The 23,608-nt window shown below is 39.1% G+C and overlaps 1 protein-coding gene and 1 pseudogene across 1 annotated transcript; both read right to left on the reverse strand.

The window, feature by feature from the left end:
* Positions 1–530: 530 nt before the first annotated feature.
* Positions 531–14,371, reverse strand: LOC130993848 (potassium transporter 5-like; annotated as a pseudogene).
* A 5,529-nt stretch (positions 14,372–19,900) lies between these two features.
* LOC130995360 (wee1-like protein kinase) lies at positions 19,901–23,608 on the reverse strand. The gene is made up of 10 exons (XM_057920614.1): positions 23,288–23,608; positions 23,105–23,165; positions 22,959–23,025; positions 22,135–22,398; positions 21,879–21,946; positions 21,690–21,799; positions 21,570–21,610; positions 21,343–21,491; positions 20,806–21,159; positions 19,901–20,352 (listed from the first exon to the last, which is right to left on the reverse strand). Exons 1-10 carry the CDS (start codon positions 23,521–23,523, stop codon positions 20,254–20,256), a joined length of 1,449 nt encoding a protein of 482 aa, XP_057776597.1. The 5' UTR covers positions 23,524–23,608; the 3' UTR covers positions 19,901–20,253.

Consider the following 23,608-nt stretch of genomic DNA (forward strand, 5'->3'; position numbering starts at 1 on the left):
TGTTTTACTCTTCTATGTCAGTTAATTAGAGTATTTTGATAGTGAAAACATAATTGAGATTCTTGATTTAGTTTGTGTTAGAAATGGGGTGTTGAAAATGGATAAAACGATAGGGGAAAAAGAAGAACCGAGTTTGGTGTTACCAAAAGTTTTGGCTTCTCATTGGCCATTGCTCGTAACGATGCTCACGTGCAAAGTGTGTTTCAAAGCGCCCATTGTAATATGCACGTGTTTGGACTTGAATTGTGATCGTAGGCATTTGAGTCGGTTGTAAAGTTGCAGCCTTAATTAAAAATCCATTAGGGTGCATCATAGTGGTAGATTATTACCTTAGGATGAACATATTTATATAAATAACTTGAAATTTTGTTATGTTTCCAATATGGGGCGCTGAACACTATTGTACACCAACTCTAACACTAAAATAATTGAAACTTAAGTAAATATATTTTCCACTTGATCATTAAAACTTATTTCTCCACCAAAGCATAAGCATTTAAGATGTCTAAAGTTGGTACGTCATCCCAACTTTAAGCATTCTCTCGTGAGAAGTTGTATCCATAGTCTATGAGCAGCCTCTTCCGCTCCCTTGGCCGCCGCCACCTCATGCTCCCCCACCATGTGCACCACCCCGCTCCGCCACGCCCTATCCAAATCCCCCATCTCCTCCTCCCCTCCCCCATTCCTCTCCACATACTCCCTCACCCTCTCCACTAGCAACCGCTCAAACGGAACCTCCTCCTTCCTCACATCCTTGTAACCATACCGTACAACACACCGGAACACCCTAGCTTGCACCCTCCGGAACAGGAACCTCTCCCCCTCCGGCACTCTGCTGATCGCCAACGATTTGAACGACACGAACACCAGAACAGAATGCAGGGCACGTTGGCCACGTAGTGCTTGAATATGGGCGGGATGCCGTGGACCAGCTCCGAGTAGAAGATGGCCAGCCCCGGCAGCCGCAGGGAGGTCGTCTCCGCCACGATCTCTCTCATGGCTTCCGCCGAAATCTTGTGATGGAGTTCCAAGTAATACTTGTTGCTGTAGACGTAGTTCCAGGTGAGCATGACGACCATGAAAATGATGGCGAAGGCCAGGGGGAGGTAGCCCCCTTGATTGAACTTGTAAAGTACGGAGCTTGTTGGGAATTATAGACGCCAATAATTCCGCCCAGGATTGTTGTTGGGAAATTAGACACAACTAATTCCGCCCGGGATCAAGTGTGACTCAATATTGTGGATATCGACCGATATGAAACGAGAAGAAAAATGACACCGATATTTTTAACGTGGTTCGGCCAAACTGCCTACGTCCACGGACCCACACCAATATATTAGAGAATCTCAAAAGGAGGAGTACAACAAAAATACCACAGTGTATTTTGTATCTGCCTACGCAGAGGCTATCTCTCAACTCACTTTTATCACTCGTGTATAACTTCCACACTGAAGTTTTCTCTCACAAGATTTTTCTCTCTCTCTAGCAAAATTTTCCTTCTGCTTGGTGGTGTTGTTCTGGGGTGGTGTTGGGATGCTGCTGCGAGGATCATTATATAGGCAGGGGAGGTGGTAGGTGCAGCCAAGATGGAAAATTGTTTGCTGCCTTTGTTGAATGTTGCAGCCGCAACTTTTGAAGAAAAAACATGATGGTGGAAAGTAGCCACCCTTTTTTGACTAACAATCTCCCACTTGAAGACTGATTTCAATCTGTCTTCACACCTCGATTAATGCAGCAGCCTTTCTGTCTTAACTGTAAAGACATAACCGGTAGTGCTTCTCCTGCGATCTACCGCACCTGCAAAATCTGCATCTACAAAACCTTGTAGTGCTACATCACCTCGTCGAAAGCACAAACATCTATCAGTAGATCCACGTAGATATCTCAATATCCACCTTACTGCTTCCCAATGCTGCTTTCCAGGATTTGCCATAATTCTGCTCACAACTCCCACTGCATGAGCGATATCTGGTCTAGTACAGACCATGGCATACATCAGACTTCCAACGGCTGAGGCGTAAGGAATTTTAGCCATGAAGTCTCTTTCCTCCTTTGTCTTTTGAGAGTGCTCTTTGCATAGGCGAAAATGGTTAGCTAACACTGAGCTAACCGACTTAGCACTGCTCATGTTGAATCTTTGCAAGATTCGATCAACGTATTTGGCCTGAGACAACTGCAAAACACCTTTTTGCTTGTCTCTGTAAATTCTCATCCCGAGAATTCGCTTTGCTTCTCCTAAATCCTCCCCTCAAACCAAGGACCACATCATGTCCTCCCTCGAACGACAATCCATACATCTTGCACCGCCGTTACCACTCAACGGGACTCGCTGCCTGACCACATTATCAGGAAGACTTTCGATACAAGGAACCACCGGATTCAATCGTGAGTTCACTGGGGGTACACCTCCGTATATCTTGCACCGCCGTTACCACGCAACGGGACTCGCTGCCTGACCACACTATCAGGAAGACTTTCGATACAAGGAACCTGAGGTCGAGATCACAAATGTGTACATACGCGACCCAGCCAAATACTTTTAAGTGAGAAAGTTTAATTTCTTTGCCACTCAAAACTTTCTCCGGTATTCTGTACTCCAATGGTACAGATGTCCCATGGTTAACGAGATATGCCGTTGTGTTGACAGCTTCTGCCCAAAATTATGTTGGCAGTCCTGCATGTATCCTCATGCTCCTAGCTCTTTCTGTCAACGTCCGGTTCATGCGTTCTGCGACTCCATTTTGTTGTGGGGTCCCTGGCATTTCCAACTTGATGCCATTCTGGTAACAAAATTTCTTGAACGCCATATCTTCGTATTCTCCGCCATTATCGGATCTCTTTATCCGTAAGCCAGTTTCATTTTCCACCATGGCCTTCCACTTCTTGAACGCCTCAAACACCTCTGACTTTTGTCTCAATAAGTAAACCCACACCTTTCTCAAGTGGTCATCGATGAAAGTCACAAAGGTAAGACTTTCCGCCAATGGATGAAACTCTTGCTGGACCCCAAACATCTGTGTGGACTAACTCAAGCTTTACTTGCTTCAGAGTTCTACCACTTGTGTTGAAACTCACCCTCTTCTGCTTCCCGAAGATACAACTTTCGCAAAAGTCTATATCAACTGACTGAAGCTCTGGTAGTTTCCCTTTCGAATGCATATACTTGAGCCCTTTCTGGCTCATGTGCCCAAGTCTTTGGTGCCACAAATTTGCATTCTTCTTGCTATCAGCAATTGCAATCGTCACACACGCATTCATCGCTGTGTATAGGCTGCCAGTATCCTTGCCACATGCAAGAATCATTGCGCCCCTTAGTGATTTTCCAATAATCACCTGAGAAGTGTGTATCACATCCTTCTCTTGACAATTGCTTGACGGAGATCAAGTTATTCCTCAACTCTGGAATGTGTCTCACGTCCTTCAATTTCCATACAGATCCATTGAGTTTGATCTGTACTTCTCCTATGCCCACCACGCTGCATGGATGATCATCTCCGAGATATACTTCTCCGAAATTTCCCGACATGTAATTTATGAAGGAATTTCGATTCGAGGTGGCATGGAAAGATGCTCCAGAGTCTATGACCCAATACTCGGCCCTTTTCTCCATGGAACATATCAAGGCATCGCCTTCTTCTTCAGCCACAACATTGGCTTCGGTCTTTTTCTCGTTTCCCTTTGAAGGTACTTTACACTGCGTTCTGTAGTGCCCGACCTGACCACAGTTCCAACATTCAATAGACTTTGATTTGTTGGAATTCTTGTGGATCCTGGAGCTCTGCCTGCCATTCCTTGACTTGCTCCGTCCGCGTCCTTGACTTCTGGATTTTCCTTCAATGGCTAATACAGGTCCTTCTGGTACAAGTAATCCTCCATTTGCATTTTCCAAAAAAAATCCAAAATTCACACCGTTGAATTTATCAATTTTGGAAATTTTATCGTCTGTCGACATTGCTCCCACTCGATCTGGACTCCTTGGATCGTTTCTGATTTTTCAGCTCACCACCGTGCTTAGAACACCTTTTGTCGACAAACCGGAACCGCCGACAAAAATATCAGAAAATATCTGCCACCACCGTGGCTCTGATACCAGTTGTTGGGAATTATAGACGCCAATAATTCCGCCCAGGATTGTTGTTGGGAAATTAGACACAACTAATTCCGCCCGGGATCAAGTGTGACTCAATATTGTGGATATCGACCGATATGAAACGAGAAGAAAAATGACACCGATATTTTTAACGTGGTTCGGCCAAACTGCCTACGTCCACGGACCCACACCAATATATTAGAGAATCTCAAAAGGAGGAGTACAACAAAAATACCACACTGTATTTTGTATCTGCCTACGCAGAGGCTATCTCTCAACTCACTTTTATCACTCGTGTATAACTTTCACACTGAAGTTTTCTCTCACAAGATTTTTCTCTCTCTAGCAAAATTTTCCTTCTGCTTGGTGGTGTTGTTCTGGGGTGGTGTTGGGATGCTGCTGCGAGGATCATTATATAGGCAGGGGAGGTGGTAGGTGCAGCCAAGATGGAAAATTGTTTGCTGCCTTTGTTGAATGTTGCAGCCGCAACTTTTGAAGAAAAAACATGATGGTGGAAAGTAGCCACCCTTTTTTGACTAACAGAGCTCTGGTAAAGCAGCTCCACCGATCCGATCACCAGAATGTACAAGATTATTAAGAGCATGTTGGTCTTCCAGATCATGACCATCACCAAAACCAGGAATGCGGAGGTGAGCGTCATCACCAGCACGACGGCGATGCCGATCTTGGCGGTTGTCCGAAATCCGAGGGTGACGCAGATGCAAGCGAACATGAGAAGGTAATTGAGTTCGGGAATGTAGACTTGGCCGGGATATTTGGTGGAGGTGTGGACGATTTTCACACGTGGGAAGCATCCCAGAGAGAGAGAGACTGTTGGATGATGGAGAAAGTGGCTGAGATCATAGCTTGACTAGCGATGATCGATGCCGCCACCGCCACCACAAACATCGGCCAGTACATTCTACCTGCATCATCGACGCTCAAATCATTTGACATGTTTAAATCGAAGTATGAAAAAGGTGTGAAATTGGACCTGGGATGGATTGGTAGAAAGTGTCAGCAACCAAGTGGTTGTTTTTGCGAAGAAATTAGAGGCCTGGCCCGTGTAGGCTACAATCAAAGCAGGGTAAGTGATAATCTGTATGGATCTGACGGAGAAATGGCCAACATCAGCAAATAAGGCTTCAGTTCCTGTAATAGCAAGAACGACGCCGCCGAGAGAGATCCAGGCCGCATCCTTGTTCCTCTTGAAGTAATAAACGATGTATATAGGGTTTAGAGCTTTGATGACACAAGTGTCGTATTTGATGAAGTTGAAGACGCCAACTCCAGCGATGAAGGAGAACCATGTCAAGATTATGGGAGCGAAAGTGTAGCCAACTTTGTCGGTTCCGAATCTTTGGACCATGAACAGTGCTACGAGGATCACAACTGATGTCCAAACTATACCATCTGTTCGGGGACGGGGAATTAAATAAGTGCCTCATTTCACTAACTCAAATCTTGCTAAACTTTTCATTAATTTTATCCTTGTTTAATTACAATTTTTTTTATTTAACCTTGTTAAAAAATACTCTCTTTCACTTAGAAAAATCGAGTGTATATCACTTTCAAACTCTCACTCAAATATTCAAACTATCTAACGCAATTTTATTTTTTAAAAAAACTACCATCAACGTTATAGTTCAATGGGCCATCCACGTTTAAAAAGTCATGTGAAATTCGGTTAAAATTGGGTCGGCCCGATATTTTCTAGCTGTTTCTTTTTTCTTTTATCCATCAGCTGTGACAAGAACGTTAGGTAAAATTTGGACTACTTAATTTGCTATTATAACAAAATATATAATTGAACGAAATAATAAATGAAACAGATAAGAAAGTCTTCATCTCGTTAATTTCTATATAAAAATAGAAATTTCCACAATAATTTTGTTGTATCATATTCTTTTCGATCATATGAGCGTGAGAGAAAAAAAAATAACCTTCTGTCATATGAGATGTAGCCTCTTTGATTCCACCCACTGCAGATAATACTATAAAAAAACATAAAAATAACGGCTTTATTAGTCCCATTCAAATAGGCTCACTTCTTTTGGGCACGAGGATTAAAAAAACTTATTTTTTTAGTAGGAAAGTGGTATGGTCCACACCAATTAAGTACAACTTTTTTACCCAAAAAAAATGAACCTATTGGAGTGGAACATCCCAAAAAGGAAAATGGGCCTATTGGAGTGGGATGGAGGGAGTATAATTTTATACTAACAAGCAAAGCCAATAAGTAAGTGTAAATATGTTTACCTGAGATGCATGGAGTGAGAATTCCATCACCAATAACCATGGAAGTACCAAGCATGGTGGCAAATAATAAAGCATACTTAGCGAAATTGCTATTCTCTAACTTTGCTTGAAGTTTTGAAGCTCTTTCCAAACTTGCATTAGGCAATTCGAGTTTGAAAGTCGACACATCTCGATCTTCTATTTCTTGACTCGGAATTAAGCTCACTTTTGCGTATCGACATATTAGAGAATATAGAGCAAACGTTCCACCTAAAAAAAATCAAATTAATCAATACAGGAATTAAGCAAGCAAACACCACTACTAAGAAAGTTTACACACGTAACACTTCATACGTAGTGGGTTCACTACAAAAAAAGTTTCTATTAGTGACATGAGACTTGATAGCTAACTAATATTCGTGTGATACCCCCTTCGTCCATAAAAAATGGGGCACAATTAATATATTTGGTGTCCATAAAAAATGAGACACTTTTCTTTATAAGACATGGGTCCACCACTTTTCCTTATATTTTATCCTTTTCAATACCCCTTATTTACAAAAAAACCAACTTTAATTCAATTTCATTTCAAATAATGATGGAACCCTTTCTTCATTAATCACCAATTTTATTAAAACTTGTGCTCAAGGAATGTGCCCCATTTTTGGTGGACGGAGAGAGTACAAATTAGTGGCGTTTGAAAGTGTAACTATCAGTGATTAGCTACATATTCATCAATTGTCACAAATTTTTACGACACACATATAAAGCCTCATGTCATTAGTAGAATTTTTTTTTTGTAGTAGTTTTTTTTAAAATCATTATGTATGAATGCATTATATATATATATATATATATATATATAAGGTTGGGTTCCGGTGGATCCCTATGCTGCTTATAATAGATCCGTAGATCCAAATCTAGACCACACATTTATGACATGTGGCGCATCAAGATGGTGACACGTGGCAAGGCATTTCAAGGCAAAATCTGGAGATGGGTAAAATTGGAATGTAATTTTCGAAAAAAAAAAATAAATTAGATTTTCTCAAAATAGGTATATTTTAGATGCATAAAGTTTCATACGAGAATGCATGAACTTTCATATAAAAATGCATAAAGTTTCATATAAAAATGCATAAGATTTCACCCCACCCCAACCCCACCCCCCACACCCCTGAACCCCACCCCACCCCAGAACCCCACCCCTACCCACCCCCTATCCCCCACCCACCCCACCCCCCAAATTTTTTTTTATTTTTTTAAAAATTGATTTTCTGACCACTGACCCACCCATACCCCCCACCCCCTACCCCCCCACAATTTTTTTTTTCTCAAAAACTGATTTTCTGACCACTGACCCCCCACCCCACCCCCCAATTTTTTTTTAAAAAATCAGTATAAAAAAAAAATTGGGGGGGGGGGGTGGGGGTGGGGGGTGGGTGGGGTGGGGTGGTGGGGCAGCGAAACTACCAGATTTATTAAAATGAAATGCATTTTTTGCATAATTTAATGCATTTTTATGTGAAAACTTTATGCATTTTTGTTTGATTTTATATGCATGTGAAACATGCCTATTTTTGGGGGGTGGTAATGGGGAGGGTTGGGGGGTGGTGTGGGCTGGATTGGGGGGTGGTATGGGGTGGGGTGGTGAAAATACCAAAACTAGAAAAATTAAATGCATTTTTCTGTTCAAAGTTATACATTTCATGTGAAAACTTTATGCATCTTTGTGTGAAACTATATGCATCTAAAATATCTATTTTGAGAAAATCTAAAAAATATATATATATTTTTTAATTATTAAATCCAAAAATTACATTCCAATTTTACCCCTCCAGATTTTGCCTTGGAATGCTTGGAAGCTCCTTGCCACGTGTCACCATCTTGATGCGCCACATGTCATAAATGTGTAATCAAGATTTGGATCTAGGGATCTATTATAAGCATTGGGATCTATATGATCCCATTCCTATATATATATATATATATATATATATATGTGGAAAAAAAATTACTACTCCCTCCGTCCGCCAAAAGTATTCCACAATTACTATATTTGGCGTCCGCAAAAAGTATTCCACTTTCCTTTTTAAGCCATGGTCCCACCATCCACCTTTATATTTTATCCTTACAAACACTTTTTATTTACAAAAAACCCACCTCAAATTCAATCTCAACCACACATCTCATAAAGTGGTGGGGCCCTTTCTCCACTACATCAACATCATCACACATTTTATTAAACTCCGTGCCCGGCCAAAGTGGAATACTTTTGGCGGACGGAGGGAGTATTAAGTTAGAATGAGATGAGATACCATCGCCATTATGGTTGGCACGTAAAACGATGAAGACATACTTGAGCAATGGAATGAATGTTAAAGTGTAGAGAATCAAGGACAAAACTCCGATGATATCGTCGTTGTGTTTGATTCCATCCGTAAATGATACGAGCCCAGCCCAAGAAGCACAGGCTAGCAAATTACATGACCAGCTAGACAATGAAGATGAAGACGAGACGCTGAGTTTGGCCCAACGTCGTCAACGTCGAAAGATTACAAAGCCCATACGTTATTCTAATTAATTAGTCATAGTTATCAGTAAAGTTATTTCCTTTTATTGGCCATGTTTTTCGGCCGTAGCTTTAGGATTTGCTTTTCTTTTCCTTCAAGTATTGTTTACCCAAGTCTCTATATAAAGGCTCAGGGTCTTTTATTTTTGATATCAGAAATATAATCTTCTCTTTGGGCTTGTTCTAGCGTGATCGTGAGAGTTTGCGGAGTTTTACGTTCTCTTTAACGTAAGTCTTAATACTTCTCGTATTAATTGGTGCTTTCATTGTTCTCATGGCTTCCGAGGTACCTGATTGGCAGAAACAACTCGATGCCTACAACGCAGTTATCCAAAAACAGATCGACGAACTGGTCGCCTTGTTCAAATCTTCCCACGCTTCTTCCTCATCCCCCGTTGCTGATCCAACCATCCCTCGTGGCCCGCTGGTTCGCCTCGATGTCCCCCGTTTCGACGGCGACGACCCTCACTCTTGGATTTTTAAGATTGAGGAGTATTTTCAATACCACAACACTCCTGATACTCAACGCCTTCAGATCGTCGCCTTCCATCTTGATGGCAAGGCCTCCACTTGGTTCCAATGGTTAAAGTCTCAACGAATGCTTTCCACTTGGTCCGACTTCTTGACACGTGTTCGTTCTCGCTTTGGCCCCTCTCAGTTCGAGGATCCAGAGGGTTTGCTCGCCAAACTCTCGCAACATAGCTCTGTTGCAGATTATCAATCCTCTTTTGAGGCTCTTATGGGCCGTACTTCGGGTCTCTCTGAGCCCCTCTTAATCTCATTTTATATCTCAGGTCTTCAAGCCTCGATACGTCGCGAATTGCAGATGAATCGGCCTTCTACTTTGGATGAGACATTTTCCCTCGCTCGTATCCTCGAGAGCAAATACTTGGATCATCAAACAGAAGCCCGTGTGATCTCACGGCCCTTCTCTCGGCCTCCCATGCCGCCTTCAGCCACGCAACGAACCCCCGCATCCGCTCCGGCCTCATCTTCTCCCGAGCCACCAGTAATCTCTACCACAACATCCATTCCTCGGCGTGAGACCACTACACCGCTTCCAGTTCGGAGTCTCTCTCGTGCTGAAATTCGTGAGAAGCGTGAACGCGGATTATGCTTTCATTGCGATCAACGCTGGAATCCTTCCCATCGCTGCAAAATTAAGGGCGCCGTCCTGCTTCTTGATAGTGATGACATCGATCCCACTTATGATGTTGCGAATGATGATCCACATGACTCTCCTTTAGATGATGACCTTATATTGGGCGACGTATCCACCCTTAACTCTTTATCTGGTGCGGCTCAACCACGCTCACTCCGCCTTTGGGGCACCATGACCCCTCACCGTTTTCAGGTAATGATCGACAATGGCAGCACCCATAATTTTATTACCCCTGTACTTGCAGAACGGCTTCAGCTTCCTCTTACACCCGTTCCGAGCTTCCGGGTCTATATTGGCAATGGCGACTCTATTGTTTGCCAACATAAGTGTACCAATGTTACCCTCGATCTCCAAGGGACTCATTTTACTCTTGATTTATTTGTTTTGTCGATCAAATGGCCTGATATTATCCTTGGCATCCAATGGCTCCAAGAGTTGGGCCCGGTTACTCATGACTACAGTCGCAGCTGTATGGAATTCACGTGGCATGATCAGCGCGTTCTTCTGACCGCTGATGCTTCTCTCCGCTCTAAAGAGATTAGCTTCTCCATGCTCCAGACTATCATTCACTCAAACGGCGTTGAGTCTCTTTTTGAAATTTGGGTAGCTCAATCTGCGCCTCCTGATGCGTCGATTAATCTACAAGGTATTCCTTCACCATTTCATGATGTTTTGCTCCAATTTGCTGATGTGTTTGCAGAGCCCCGCAACCTCCCTCCGCATCGCCTTTTTGATCACCGAATCCATCTGGAGCACGGTGTTAAACCCGTCAATGTTCGACCCTATCGCTACCCATATTTTCAGAAAAATGAAATGGAGCGTCTAGTTCGTGAAATGCTCGATCACGGCATCATCCGCCCCAGCCACAGCCCATTCTCTTCACATGTGCTCTTGGTTAAGAAAAAAGACGGTTCTTATCATTTTTGTGTTGACTACCGTGCACTCAACGCCGTGACCATCAAGGATAAATTTCCTATTCCTACGGTCGATGAATTAATAGATGAACTCGGCTCGTCCACAATTTTCTCCAAACTTGATTTACGTGCAGGTTTTCATCAAATTCGTGTTCATGAGAAAGATATCTTCAAAACCGCTTTTCGCACTCACGAAGGCCATTTTGAGTTTCTCGTCATGCCCTTTGGCTTGACAAATGCGCCTTCCACTTTCCAGGCTACAATGAACTTCATTCTTAAGGATTTCCTACGTTGCTTCGTGGTCGTATTTTTTGATGACATCCTTATCTATAGCCGTTCGGAGACAGAACATATTACTCATTTGCAGTCCGTGCTACAATGTCTTCATACTAATCACTTGTCCGTGAAATTCTCAAAGTGTACATTTGGTTCGCCATCCGTTGAGTATTTGGGACACATCGTTAGTGCCGGCGAACTTCGAGCCGACCCAAGTAAGATCGCTGCTATGATAGACTGGCCTCAACCTACTTCAGCCAAACAACTCCGCGGTTTCCTCGGGTTAACTGGTTATTATCGCAAGTTTGTACAAAATTATGCTTCAATTGCTGCTCCCCTGACGGATCTGCTCCGTAAAGATAATTTTGCATGGAGTGATGCTGCATCTTCCGCCTTTACTGCCTTAAAACATGCCATGGCCTCTACACCTGTGTTGCGTCTTCCGGACTTTTCCAAACCATTCACCATCGACACAGATGCTTCCGATGTGGGATTGGGTGCTGTCCTCTTGCAAGATAATCTACCCATTGCTTATCACAGTCGCAAGTTGGGCGTTCGCCTCCAACGCGCCTCTACTTATATTAAGGAACTACACGCCATCAGTGAAGCCATTGGAAAGTGGCGGCAATACCTTCTTGGTCGTCGGTTTACCATTCGAACTGACCATCATAGTTTGAAGGAACTACTTCGCCAACATCTTCATACTCCGGATCAACATCGCTATATTCGTAAGCTATTGGGGTATGATTTCGTGATCGAGTACAAACCTGGAAAGCATAATATTGTGGCCGATGCTCTCTCTCGTGCCCCGAATGCAGATTCTTCCTCCCTTGCGGTCGAGCACCTCATTGATACCCCCGACACCTTTGCACCTACTTGCCTTGCTATTCAAAGTATACCGATATCTACATTCCTCGAGCAGCTACGGCTGGCTAATTCAGTAGATACTGATTTTCTTTCCTATCACCAACGGCTTCAGGGTGGCGAACTCTCTTCCGATTACACAGTTGTCGATGGCATCCTCCTTTACCAGCATAAATATTTTGTTGCGCCATCCTCTCCACTCAAGCAACAGCTACTACAAGAATTTCATTGTTCCCCTGCTGGTGGTCATGGTGGTATTAAAAAGACTTTGGTCGGCCTTTCTACCCTTTTCTATTGGCCTCATATGCGACGCGATGTTGAAAAGTTTGTGCGTACTTGTGCGACTTGTCAGCAAGTCAAGACCCTCACTACTGCACCTGCTGGTCTTCTTCAGCCCCTTCCGATTCCTACGCTTGTTTGGAATGAGCTTACTATGGACTTCATCACTCACTTGCCTGTTTCTCATGGCTATTCGGTTATACTTGTCGTAGTGGATCGCCTCACCAAAGCAGCCCACTTTGGCCCCCTTGCTTCTGGATTTACTGCTAGCAAAGTAGCTCGCCTTTTCACTGACATGGTCGTCAAGTTGCATGGTTTTCCCTCTTCAATAATTTCAGATCGCGATCCGGTATTCATGAGTCGATTTTGGGCAGAACTTTTCAAGCTTAGTGGCACTTCTCTCAAGCATAGCTCTGCCTACCATCCCCAGACGGACGGTCAATCTGAAGTGGTGAACCGTTGCTTGCTACAGTATCTGCGGGTTATGACCTCTGAACACCCGACTCGTTGGCCTGATTATTTAGGATGGGCTGAATTTCACTATAATACGAGCTTCCATTCTAGTATTTCTATGAGCCCGTTTCAAGCAGTTTATGGTCGTCTTCCCCCCGTTATCCCACGTTATACACCGAGTTCTACCTCATTTGATGCTTTAGACGCCCTATTGGTTGAGCGTGATCTCCTTCTTCAAGATTTGAAGGCATCCTTATCCTCGGCTCAACATCGTATGCAGCAGCAGGCTAACCACCATCGTCGCGATGCTACTTTTAATGTTGGTGACCTCGTATGGGTTAGGTTGCAGCCTTACCGCCAGATATCTGTTGCACATCGACCAGCTCCGAAACTTGCAAAGCGATATTTTGGTCCTTATCCTGTTCTTGAACGGATTGGTTCTGTTGCTTATCGCTTGGAATTGCCTTCGGGATGTCGCATCCATCCGGTATTCCACGTTTCACTCCTCAAGCCTTTTCTTGGCACCTCTGCTGTCCCGCTCAATCCTGTTCCGCTGGATTTATCTACTGCTTCCACTTTGGTTCCTCTTGTCATTATTTCTTCTCGTACCATTTTTCGCGATGGTGTACCCGTTCCTCAAGTTTTGGTTCAATGGGACGGTCTTCCCCCAGATGCTGCCACATGGGAATCTCTTGAATCATTTCGCGAGTCTTTTCCGGCTTTCCACCTTGAGGACAAGGTGATTTCTGAGGACGAGGGAGTTGATACGAGCCCAGCCCAAGAAGCACAGGCTAGCAAATTACATGACCAGCTAGACAATGAAGATGAAGACGAGACGCTGAGTTTGGCCCAACGTCGTCAACGTCGAAAGATTACAAAGCCCATACGTTATTCTAATTAATTAGTCATAGTTATCAGTAAAGTTATTTCCTTTTATTGGCCATGTTTTTCGGCCGTAGCTTTAGGATTTGCTTTTCTTTTCCTTCAAGTATTGTTTACCCAAGTCTCTATATAAAGGCTCAGGGTCTTTTATTTTTGATATCAGAAATATAATCTTCTCTTTGGGCTTGTTCTTGCGTGATCGTGAGAGTTTGCGGAGTTTTACGTTCTCTTTAACGTAAGTCTTAATACTTCTCGTATTAGTAAACGTGCTCGCGAATACGTACAAGGGCGACGTCCCGATGTCGCCGTACACCACCCCGATGCTCTGGAACGCCAGCTGCACCACCGCCGCCCACCCCGCGCTGCCGTGCTGGTGGCTGCCGGACTCCATGTCAAGTGAGTCAGCGCGGCGGAGCTTAGTCGACGAGAGTTTTCTGCCGTTGAGTTGTGGGGTTGTTTCCTCTACGACGTGGTCTGCATGTGTTGAAACACCATCGCTAGACATTTTCTTTTTCTTTTTCTTTTTTTATGATCAAAGATTTCCTTGTGTATATATATAAAGAGGGAGATGTTCAACTAGTGAAGTGGAAGAGTAGCAGTAGAAGTTTTAGGTAGGTCATATATGGGAGTTTCATGGAAACATGCCACTTATTTATAATGTATTTCTTAATTAATCTCAATTGTACGTAGGATTTCAATATCTAACATTTTAGATTTAATCTCATTTTTTTATTTTCAAGATTCTTCTCGTTTAATTCATTTTCTCTAGAAAGAGAGGGAGAGAGGGGGGTATTTTGGGCACCTTCAAATTTTAATTTCCTAATTGATATGATGATGGCGATGGTCTTGAATTGTAAAATCATTAATCTGTTATTAAATGCATTTATTTTAATAAAACTAGTCATGGAAAAGTAGAACATAGGTCCTAAAGTGTATCTAATTCCATCTCCGAACTAGTTCATTAAAAGAAATTTATTAAAAAAAGTTATACACTATAACTAAGAAATACTCCATATATGATTTATACATATTAGCTAAAGTATTGCTATAGTTACATTAGCTAGTTTATCACTTTTCAGAGAAAAGTGGTTCACTTTTCAGATAACTAATATTACTTCATTCGTCCCACTCTAATAGACTTGTTTTCCTTTTTAAGACGTTCCATTATATATAGATTCATTTTTCATTTTTAGTAGTATATAAATAAAATGTATTTAATTGATGTGGACCACACTACTTTCTTCATAAAAATAAATTTCTTAATTTTCATGCCCAGAAGTGAGTCTATTAAAATGAAAAGGAGAAGCAATAAACTGGTTGCACTTTCAATGTTTAAATCTGAATTATGTACTATTAATTTTGAATTGTATTTTGTCATTATTTAATGTTAGCAAACTAGACTAATCGATGCGTGTATTAAATTTTAATAAAAATGAAAAATGCAAACAATTACAATCCTCCATATATAATACTCTTTCCATATATCCATTAATATTATATTCTTATTACTACTTATCTCCATCACAAAAGTTGTAGTATATATTTATCTTTTTTAAAATTACCATTTATATTTTAAATCACATCCACATTTAATATTTACAAAAAAAAAAAACTAATCATTTAAAACATCAATTTTGACTATTTTTTTCTCAGCTCAAATTTAGTGGATCGTTTTCTTCATTTTATATACCCCCTCCACATCCTATATATATAGGTTTATTGAAATTTACACAAGTATTAAGAAAAATAATTGAAAATGAAAATATATAAACTAACTTCCTAATATGACATACTCCCTCCGTCCCTCAAACATTTTTCTCTCTTTCTGTTTTGGTCCGTCCTCAAAACATCATCCTAATATGCTTTTGGAAATAATTGCACTTACTATTACTCTTACAATCTTCACTTTTCTGTGGGACTCATTCTCCGCTCATCAAATACACAACTAACTTTTATTAAAACTCGTATCATCCTCCCTTAAGAAGATGTTTGAGGGACGGAGGGGAGTATTTATTATTTAATGATTAATTAAAGTTGAACTATATTAAAGAATTAATTAGTGATATAATAGTAAATGAGTAAAAAGAAAAAGTATTATTTTTTATGGAAATAAGCCTATATATGAATGAGACATCCGAAAAAGAAAAACAAGCTTATATACACGAAACAAATTAAGAGTACATCTTAATCATTTATTGAAACTTGTGCCCTCAAACCACACTATAATTTTGGTAAAAAGATCCAATATTAGTGTTAATTTGAAGGAACTATGTCAATTTCCCGTTCGATCCATTAATAGTAAAATGAATAGTAGTAGTATAATTTAAGACAAACCACTCATCGAGTAATGTAACTTCAAAATGATATTAACCGCGTGAACTATTTGTTAGGTGAAAAACGCGGAGGGAAATCGGGTTTAATAGTAAATTTTGGGTGCAGCAGTCATTTTTAATCTCTACACAAATAACCAGTTAATTAAAATAGTGGTAAATTTATATCAATGCGTAGTTGATATTTATACGATGTGATGATGATAAAACATACTTCCTCCGTCCGTCAAGATTATGGCAATTTGCTTGGGCATGAGATTTACTAAAATTGGCAATTTGCTTGGGCATGAGTGGTTGAGATTGAATTTTAAGTGGTTTTTTTTGTAAATAAAGAGTGTTAATAAGGATAAAATATTAAAGAGGGTGGTGGGACCATTGCCATAAAAGGAAAGTGACATAATTTTAGCGGACGTCCGATATAGTAATTGTGACATAATCTTGGTGGACGGAGGGAGTAATTTATCGCTCAGAGTATGTGTGTTTTTTAGCAATGAAACTTTAATTCCCTTAAAGAAAACTTTAATTTATTTTAATTGCAATTTGCATCAAGTCTTTTTAGCAATTTAACTTTAATTTCTTTTCCCTTAAAAACTTTAATTTATTTTAATTGCAATTTGCAGACGTGATGTTTTATCATCATAAACCCGTCACATTAGAATTTTGCAAAGATAACCTTCTGTTGCATAGTGACCGTGGAGATATGTTCTTATTATCTTTAGCTACAAATCAAATAACTTTAGGGATTATAACAGTAACAGTTGAATCAGTTATCTAAGAATAAGGTTAATTAGTTAATTCCTCATTAATATAAAAATTACGGGAACAAATATAGGCGTGCGTGACTGATTACTTTGTTTTTTTTGAAGGATGCGTGACTGATTACTAATTCTCTCAATTATGTACAGAATAAAACCACATGTTTGTGCAAATAATTTATAAATCACACAAAATAAATAAATAAACAAACAACTAAACAGTCTAAACCACATATTTGGACTTTATCCCTTATTTTATATTTTCCTTTATTAAAATAACGTTGTTACACAGTTACACTCATTCTTTTTCTCTTTTCTTTTTTTTTTCACTCTTTCCTCTTCAAGTAAAAACATGTTAAATACAAAAATAATAATAATAATAAAAATGTACAGAAAATATCATGAAATTTCAAGCCCGAGTTTATTTTCAGAAGGAGCAAGTCCAAGCATGACTCCGTTCCGACTTAAACCTATAAAGATATTGGTGAAATTCGAATACAAAATTTTTAGCCTTAACTTTTTTTTTTCTTTCTAAATTAATATATTCAATGTTCACGTAAAAATGTTGATAATATATATGGTACAATTTATATTATAATATTCTCTCAAAAATCTGCCGCCTGAATCTTTAGGGTTTCGCATACAGCCAATAAAAGAGTATGAATGCATAATCTTAATTAATTTGGCTAATAGAGGCTGATTATTGACCTTGACAAAGTGAATGACAATAATTATAAGGTCATTGAGTTGGACATCGGAATATAATTGTTTTTATGTTTCAACTTTTTACTATTTGATGATTCATCTGAATTATTTTTTCAACTACACGTAATAATTAAGATACAGTGATTCAATATATATCAATTTCACTTAATGAAAGATAATTAGTTAGTAATATAGGATTCCAAACCTCTACATGTATATAAAACTTGCATCTGAATATCATTAGAGGGTTTTTCCATATATCGTAAAAAAACGTTTCATTTTAGAAATATTTATTAATAATTTTTACTTTTAAATTGAATCACTTAACAAACTTGCTTAGAACTATATTAATACACTCAATCTTGATTCGTTTAGTTAGCAAGTTTCATGCGACAAATTCTTATCAAATTGCTCAATTCATTTACAATTACTCAAAATATATAGTTAATTCAATAAAACGCATACGATCTGTAATTTTTCTAAACAAAAATTTGAACATGCCGTTTTCAGCGTAAGTTAATTTCCTCGCTGTAGGTTGTTTGAAAGCAAGCACAAACTAGTTTCCTAATTTTTATCACCAATCGTTTTCTGGGTTCAATTATTCGTTTCATTCAGTGGAATCTACTATGTATACTACTCATCGTGAAATGCCACGTGATGCTTCTCCATTTTGGATTGTCTTCCAACTTTGAATCTTTGATGCTGCCTTTAGTAATCTCACAAAATCTATATAATATATAAAAGAGGAGTTTTTCTCCCTCCATGTTTTCCTTCTCTTTTTCTCTCTCTTTTTCCACCAAAATTTTTACTATTTTTTCTTTTTATTTTTTTTATAATTTAATTATTTTTCTAAACATCATCAAATTTGATTCATGAAAAAAAAATCAATATGTATCTTAAATTTAATATAGTATAAAAATTATCAAAAATGAATAAGTTATGAAAATTTTAAAATATTTTATTTTCTATCTCCTCATTAAAAATTTACAACTTTTTATTTATGTTTATATGTGAAAAATATTTATTATGATTAATAATACTATACAATAATATGCATAATGCAAATTTTCATTATCGAATCATTTTTAAATTTATTTAATAACTATAATATCATTACACTTTGTTTAAATTGAAAATTTATATTTTTAAATTCAGAATTTTATTGAGTAATTGATGTGAATTATTATAATCTATTTTACAACATATTTTGTATTTTTTATATTATTTTATTTATTTATTTATTTATTATTTAAATTTATCATTTAATTCGATGTCTGCACGCATGAATGGGCATATACTAGTTTGCTATGAAAAAGAAAAAAAAATGTTAAATTAGTCTGAAAAGAAAGGGACCTATGTAACCCCTAATTCAAACAATTCTCTCAATCCCCAGCTTGAGCCATTTCCTCAAATACTAATTAAAATTCTATATATTCTTCATTTTGTGGAAAGTTTCCTTTTATTTTTTTCGGGGAGGAAAGTTTTACTCTTAAGTTGCTGGTTTGGACAATTTTCCTAAATATTTAAAAGAAATTTCCAAAGTATAATATTATTCGGGTAAATCATACTCCTTCCGTCCACTAAAAATAGTCTTAAAGGTGAACGGCATTAGTTTTAATAAAAATAGTTATTATATTATGAGTGGAGAAATAATTCAACCATGTGATAAATAGTTTCCAAAAATGAAAAATGACTAATTTTTGTAGACATCCTAAAATGACAAAAAAAGACGGTGGACAGAGAGAGTATGACACTAAATTGACAATTAGCACAAAAAAATCAAACCAAACGTGAAAAAGAACGAAATGAAAGAAAATGGACTAATTTCATGACTCGTGAATTTAGTTCATATATAAGAAACACTAAACTCTCAAAAGAAAGGTCTTTTTAAATGATTTCACACACCTCATTTTAAATGAGTTGATGAGAGTATTATTCTTCTCTTATTCCATCTCACCTAAAATCCTACTGAATTCCCATCTTTAATTGAGCTAGTTTTTGAAGTCATTTTCGAGTAGATTTTCTTTCCCCATATGTGATGAGACACCGCATATTCCAATCAATCAAAATTAACTTATGCTTGGACGTGTTCCCATAATGCTAAGGAAAGAAAGGAAAAGACAAGGCTATAAGGTTGAATAAATGAATGAATAAAATCACCAGAAAAGTGATGCATCTTTCTCTGTTTTATTCTCAGAAACGGCTTCAACAAGTCATCCGTGGCCTGTCTCAACAACACGTGGATGTCTTAATTGAGAGAGAGGGAGAGACAGACTGATGGACTAATACCAAATGAGCCTTCTCCTTGTTGAAAATGATCAAAACGTGAACGCCAATTCACATTATACAAAATAAGTAAAAAAAAAGCACACAACAGAGAGAAAGAGAACATAATGAGCTTCTTCCACTATTACCATGATTGCGAAAAGAAGCTAGTTCTTTACATTTCTCCAGTTTTATACAATAACTAGCACCATCATATTGGTAAAAATCTGGTGCATGTACGTAGAGGGAACAATGGTTTTGGCACAGTTTCTTTACCTGAAGAGTGAAGTCTTCCGTATATATATTCCTCCACTGGGCTCCTTAAGCCATGCACCGTCACATTGGAAAATCTGGTGCTCAAAAATGTGGAACATTTCCTTCTCTCAACTCCTTTTTCCATATTCCCTTCTACCATGGCAAAAAATATACAGGTGCTCTTGTCAAAAGAACTGATTCCATGCATTCAATTTAGATGTTTTTCCTCATCTTTAGGAGCCTCCCAAAAATTGGATTTTGAACTAGGTCTCCAGCAGATGGTCTCCGAACTGGATTAGCATCCATCATGGCCTGAAGATCAAGCCAAAAAATGTGTGCAATGAAACAATTTGTATATAGTTGGAGCAATTACAGCTTTTAAATCTGCAGAGGAGCTTCTTAAATGCTTAAATTCAAGGCAATGCACCAGTCAAACGAGCTAATTCAGAAGGAAAGAAAATAAAGAACGAAAGAAAGGACAAGGCATAGATCCTAACTGCATTACAATGCTTAGCTTGCTTTCTGCCATTCACTGCATGATTTTGTTTCCTAAAAACCCTGACCATCAGTTATTCAATCTATTGGAAGTTGTTCTTCAAAGATTCCACACAAAAATAAAAACGATGATAAAATAAGGTGATGATTTGCTTGCATGATTGAGGAACAGTAGCATTATATTCAGGCTGCTAATCATAATGTGATAGACCAAGAAGAGTGGTAGTGCCAACAATTTGAGGCAGAAAGCTTCAATATCATCAAGAATACCTTGATTAAATTCTGGAACTGCATTGAGTGGCCTGGAAGAAGAGGTAGCTTTCCTTCCCTAAGATGGAGAAAATGGGGACCCGATTCAGGTAAGGGCGACCCCTTCACGAGTTCATAGATGGAAGCTCCTAAGGAGAATATATCAACTTTGTCTAGATTATCATAGTTCTCGTTGAGGATTTCTTGGGGCATATAGCGTGCATCACCCTCTTCAACTGGCAAGCTTTTATCAATCGTAGTTGCACAACCAAAATCACCAAGTTTATAAACTCCCTCTTTTACATAAATATTATCTGGCTTTACATCTAAGTGAGCTATGCCTCTGCTGTGTATAAACTGCAATGCTTTTGCAATCTGCAAAATGTAAGGAAATCTAATGATCACAAATTTCCACAAATAAAAGTCATAACAGCAAGCAGCAATTAAGATGGATGTCCATGACACTCCATTCAACAGAACTTCAAATCACTTGCCCATCGCACAAAAGAAGCAAATGAAGAGAGCTTTGGAAACACCTAAAAGATTAAAATTATTGACCTGATACATGGCGTCTAAAGCTTCTATCTCTGTCAATAATTTGGGTAATGTATTGACAGAAAGGCTGTGATCACACAGCTCCAACTGGATGTAGAGATGCTCATTCTCGAACCAAGAAGAGTAGTAGCCAACTACATTCTCATGGTACCCTGAAAGAAATATGATTCATATTTTAGTGCAAGAACCTCTGCTTTTGCAGGTATTTAGAAAACATTTGTGCAGCTAACCTAAAGCTGCCAAAGCTTGAACTTCCATCAAAGCCTTCCGCCTGCAAAAAATTATTAATATTAAGTATACTGCACAAGAAAGTACCCTCAACCCATGTAGATGAACTATTAATATCGTACCTTTCTGTTTCCTGATGCAACTGTTTCATGCTAATTTTCACCGCATACATGCAACCTTCAATCCTCTTCAGCACTTTGAAAACATGATTGAAGTTTCCACTACCAATTTTCTGAAAATAATAATAATTTCAGTTAGAAATGGTTAAATTTCAGAATCAGTGGAGAGCAAGGCTATGTTGATCTGAAAACCTCAATTTCATGGAAATCTGTCCGATAGCGTGAAAGGCCATCACCACCAATACCAGCAGAGTAATAACCTGGAGGGAACAGCTAGATGTTTCACTTAAATTTACTAAAAATTCTTGCCAATAAAATCACTCGGCCTTTTAAGATAAAATGTAGCATCACAATAATATAAATACTCCCTCGGTTCACATACTTGCGTAACACTAGATGTTTCACTTAAACTTACTAAAGAAAAGCAACTTAATAACAATGCCTGCACCTGCACATTTTGATCTTTGATTGCTAAACGGATCAGCATCAAAGTCCGAAGCATTCTTGGCATATGGATTCTTCAGGCATGGAGGAGGCATAACTCTGCATCGTAAAGCCACTGCAGATTGTGAAACATAACCACCACGACTATTTTGTAATTCAACTGGTGTTTCTATCTTCACTCCATCGGTCCTCAAAGTATCCATTCCCAAATCATCAAATGGTGGATGACCAATATCACTTGATCCGAAAGATGTTTTTAGATCAACCTCTGGGACAGCAGTCAGCAGTGCACATCAAGCATCAGAAAGATATAGAAGCAGATCATTGAGCACTCAAGTCATTCAAGAAGGGGGCAAGAGAGAAAATATCATATAATGGAACAGAAACATCTATTTCCAATGAGCAAGGGCAGTTATAATGTAGTCTGTTAAAGAACCTAAAATTGCCACTATATCCCATGATAACATCCTTCAGACTTGAATTCACAACCATTTACTTTCTAGCTTGAGCTGTTACCTAAAACCTCTACTGCAGCAGGCAATGAGATAAGCAGAAATAGTCCTAAAGAATCTTTAAACTGAATAGCCTTTGTGATATTCTGGATTAAGATTATTAGGTGGTCCCTGTTCCCAACACCTTATTTGGGAGTTATCTGTAATTGGCAGGAAATATCATTTCTTTTATTTGCCTTTATAAAAAAAATCTTCAAACATAGTAAAAGATGCAACATTTCTTCAGTGCCAACATTATATTTCTGCAGAACAGATTCACGAAACTAGAGTAGGTGATATTTACACCGAAAAAGAAAAAAATCATATGAGCACTCACCGAGTTTTTGCCGCTTGCTCCTAACGGTCTTAAATTTCTCTGGCGATTTGGGACATTGAATATTTTCCTTCAACACAATTTCACACCACGATATCAGCACCTTAAAATTTCAAACCACATTTCACAGCAAAACCACAAAATCATACCTTGCTCCAATCTAAGTTGCTTCCAATTGCTGGCATCTCCGGAGTAATATAATCAGGGGTACTGCAACACGTAACCAAGAAAAAAAAAATCAATCCACGGACAACGCCCCCCCCCCCCCCCCCCACACACACACACAAACAACTCCCACATAGTTTTCGAAGAGGAAAAAAACGATTTTTCACCAGAAGAAATCCTGGCTGAGGATGAAATCTTTGTCGTCGGCGGCATCGGCATCGAAATCGAGGGGCATGGTGTCGGAATGAGCTTCAGATTCGAGAAGCTTCTGGAACCGGGAGGGCTTCAGCGAGACTTGATCCAGCTGCACCATCAAATGATTCGACAACGTGCCTTTCACCATGACGCTGTTCCGGCTCTTCGTATTGCTGCTCCCTTTTCCGCCCCGAGCTTTTCTCCTCATCAACTCTCTCTTCTCTCTCTCTCTCTCTCTTCGATGAGATTTCTGGTAGTGGGGTGAAATATTATTATTAAAAAGGGGCGAAATA

The sequence above is a fragment of the Salvia miltiorrhiza genome, chromosome 7 (assembly GCF_028751815.1).
Source record: "Salvia miltiorrhiza cultivar Shanhuang (shh) chromosome 7, IMPLAD_Smil_shh, whole genome shotgun sequence".
In the NCBI taxonomy this organism is placed as follows: Eukaryota; Viridiplantae; Streptophyta; class Magnoliopsida; order Lamiales; family Lamiaceae; genus Salvia; species Salvia miltiorrhiza.

What these genes read in the sequence shown, in the direction of transcription:
- LOC130995360 (XM_057920614.1), bottom strand. Translation starts at nt 23,523, where the DNA reads ATGAGGAGAAAAGCTCGGGGCGGAAAAGGGAGCAGCAATACGAAGAGC. An exon ending in TTGCATCAGGAAACAGAAAG is followed by an intron (nt 21,611 to 21,689) that starts GTACGATATTAA and finishes AATTTTTTGCAG; the next exon opens with GCGGAAGGCTTTGATGGAAG. An exon ending in AGTTCCAGAATTTAATCAAG is followed by an intron (nt 20,353 to 20,805) that starts GTATTCTTGATG and finishes CTTGATCTTCAG; the next exon opens with GCCATGATGGATGCTAATCC.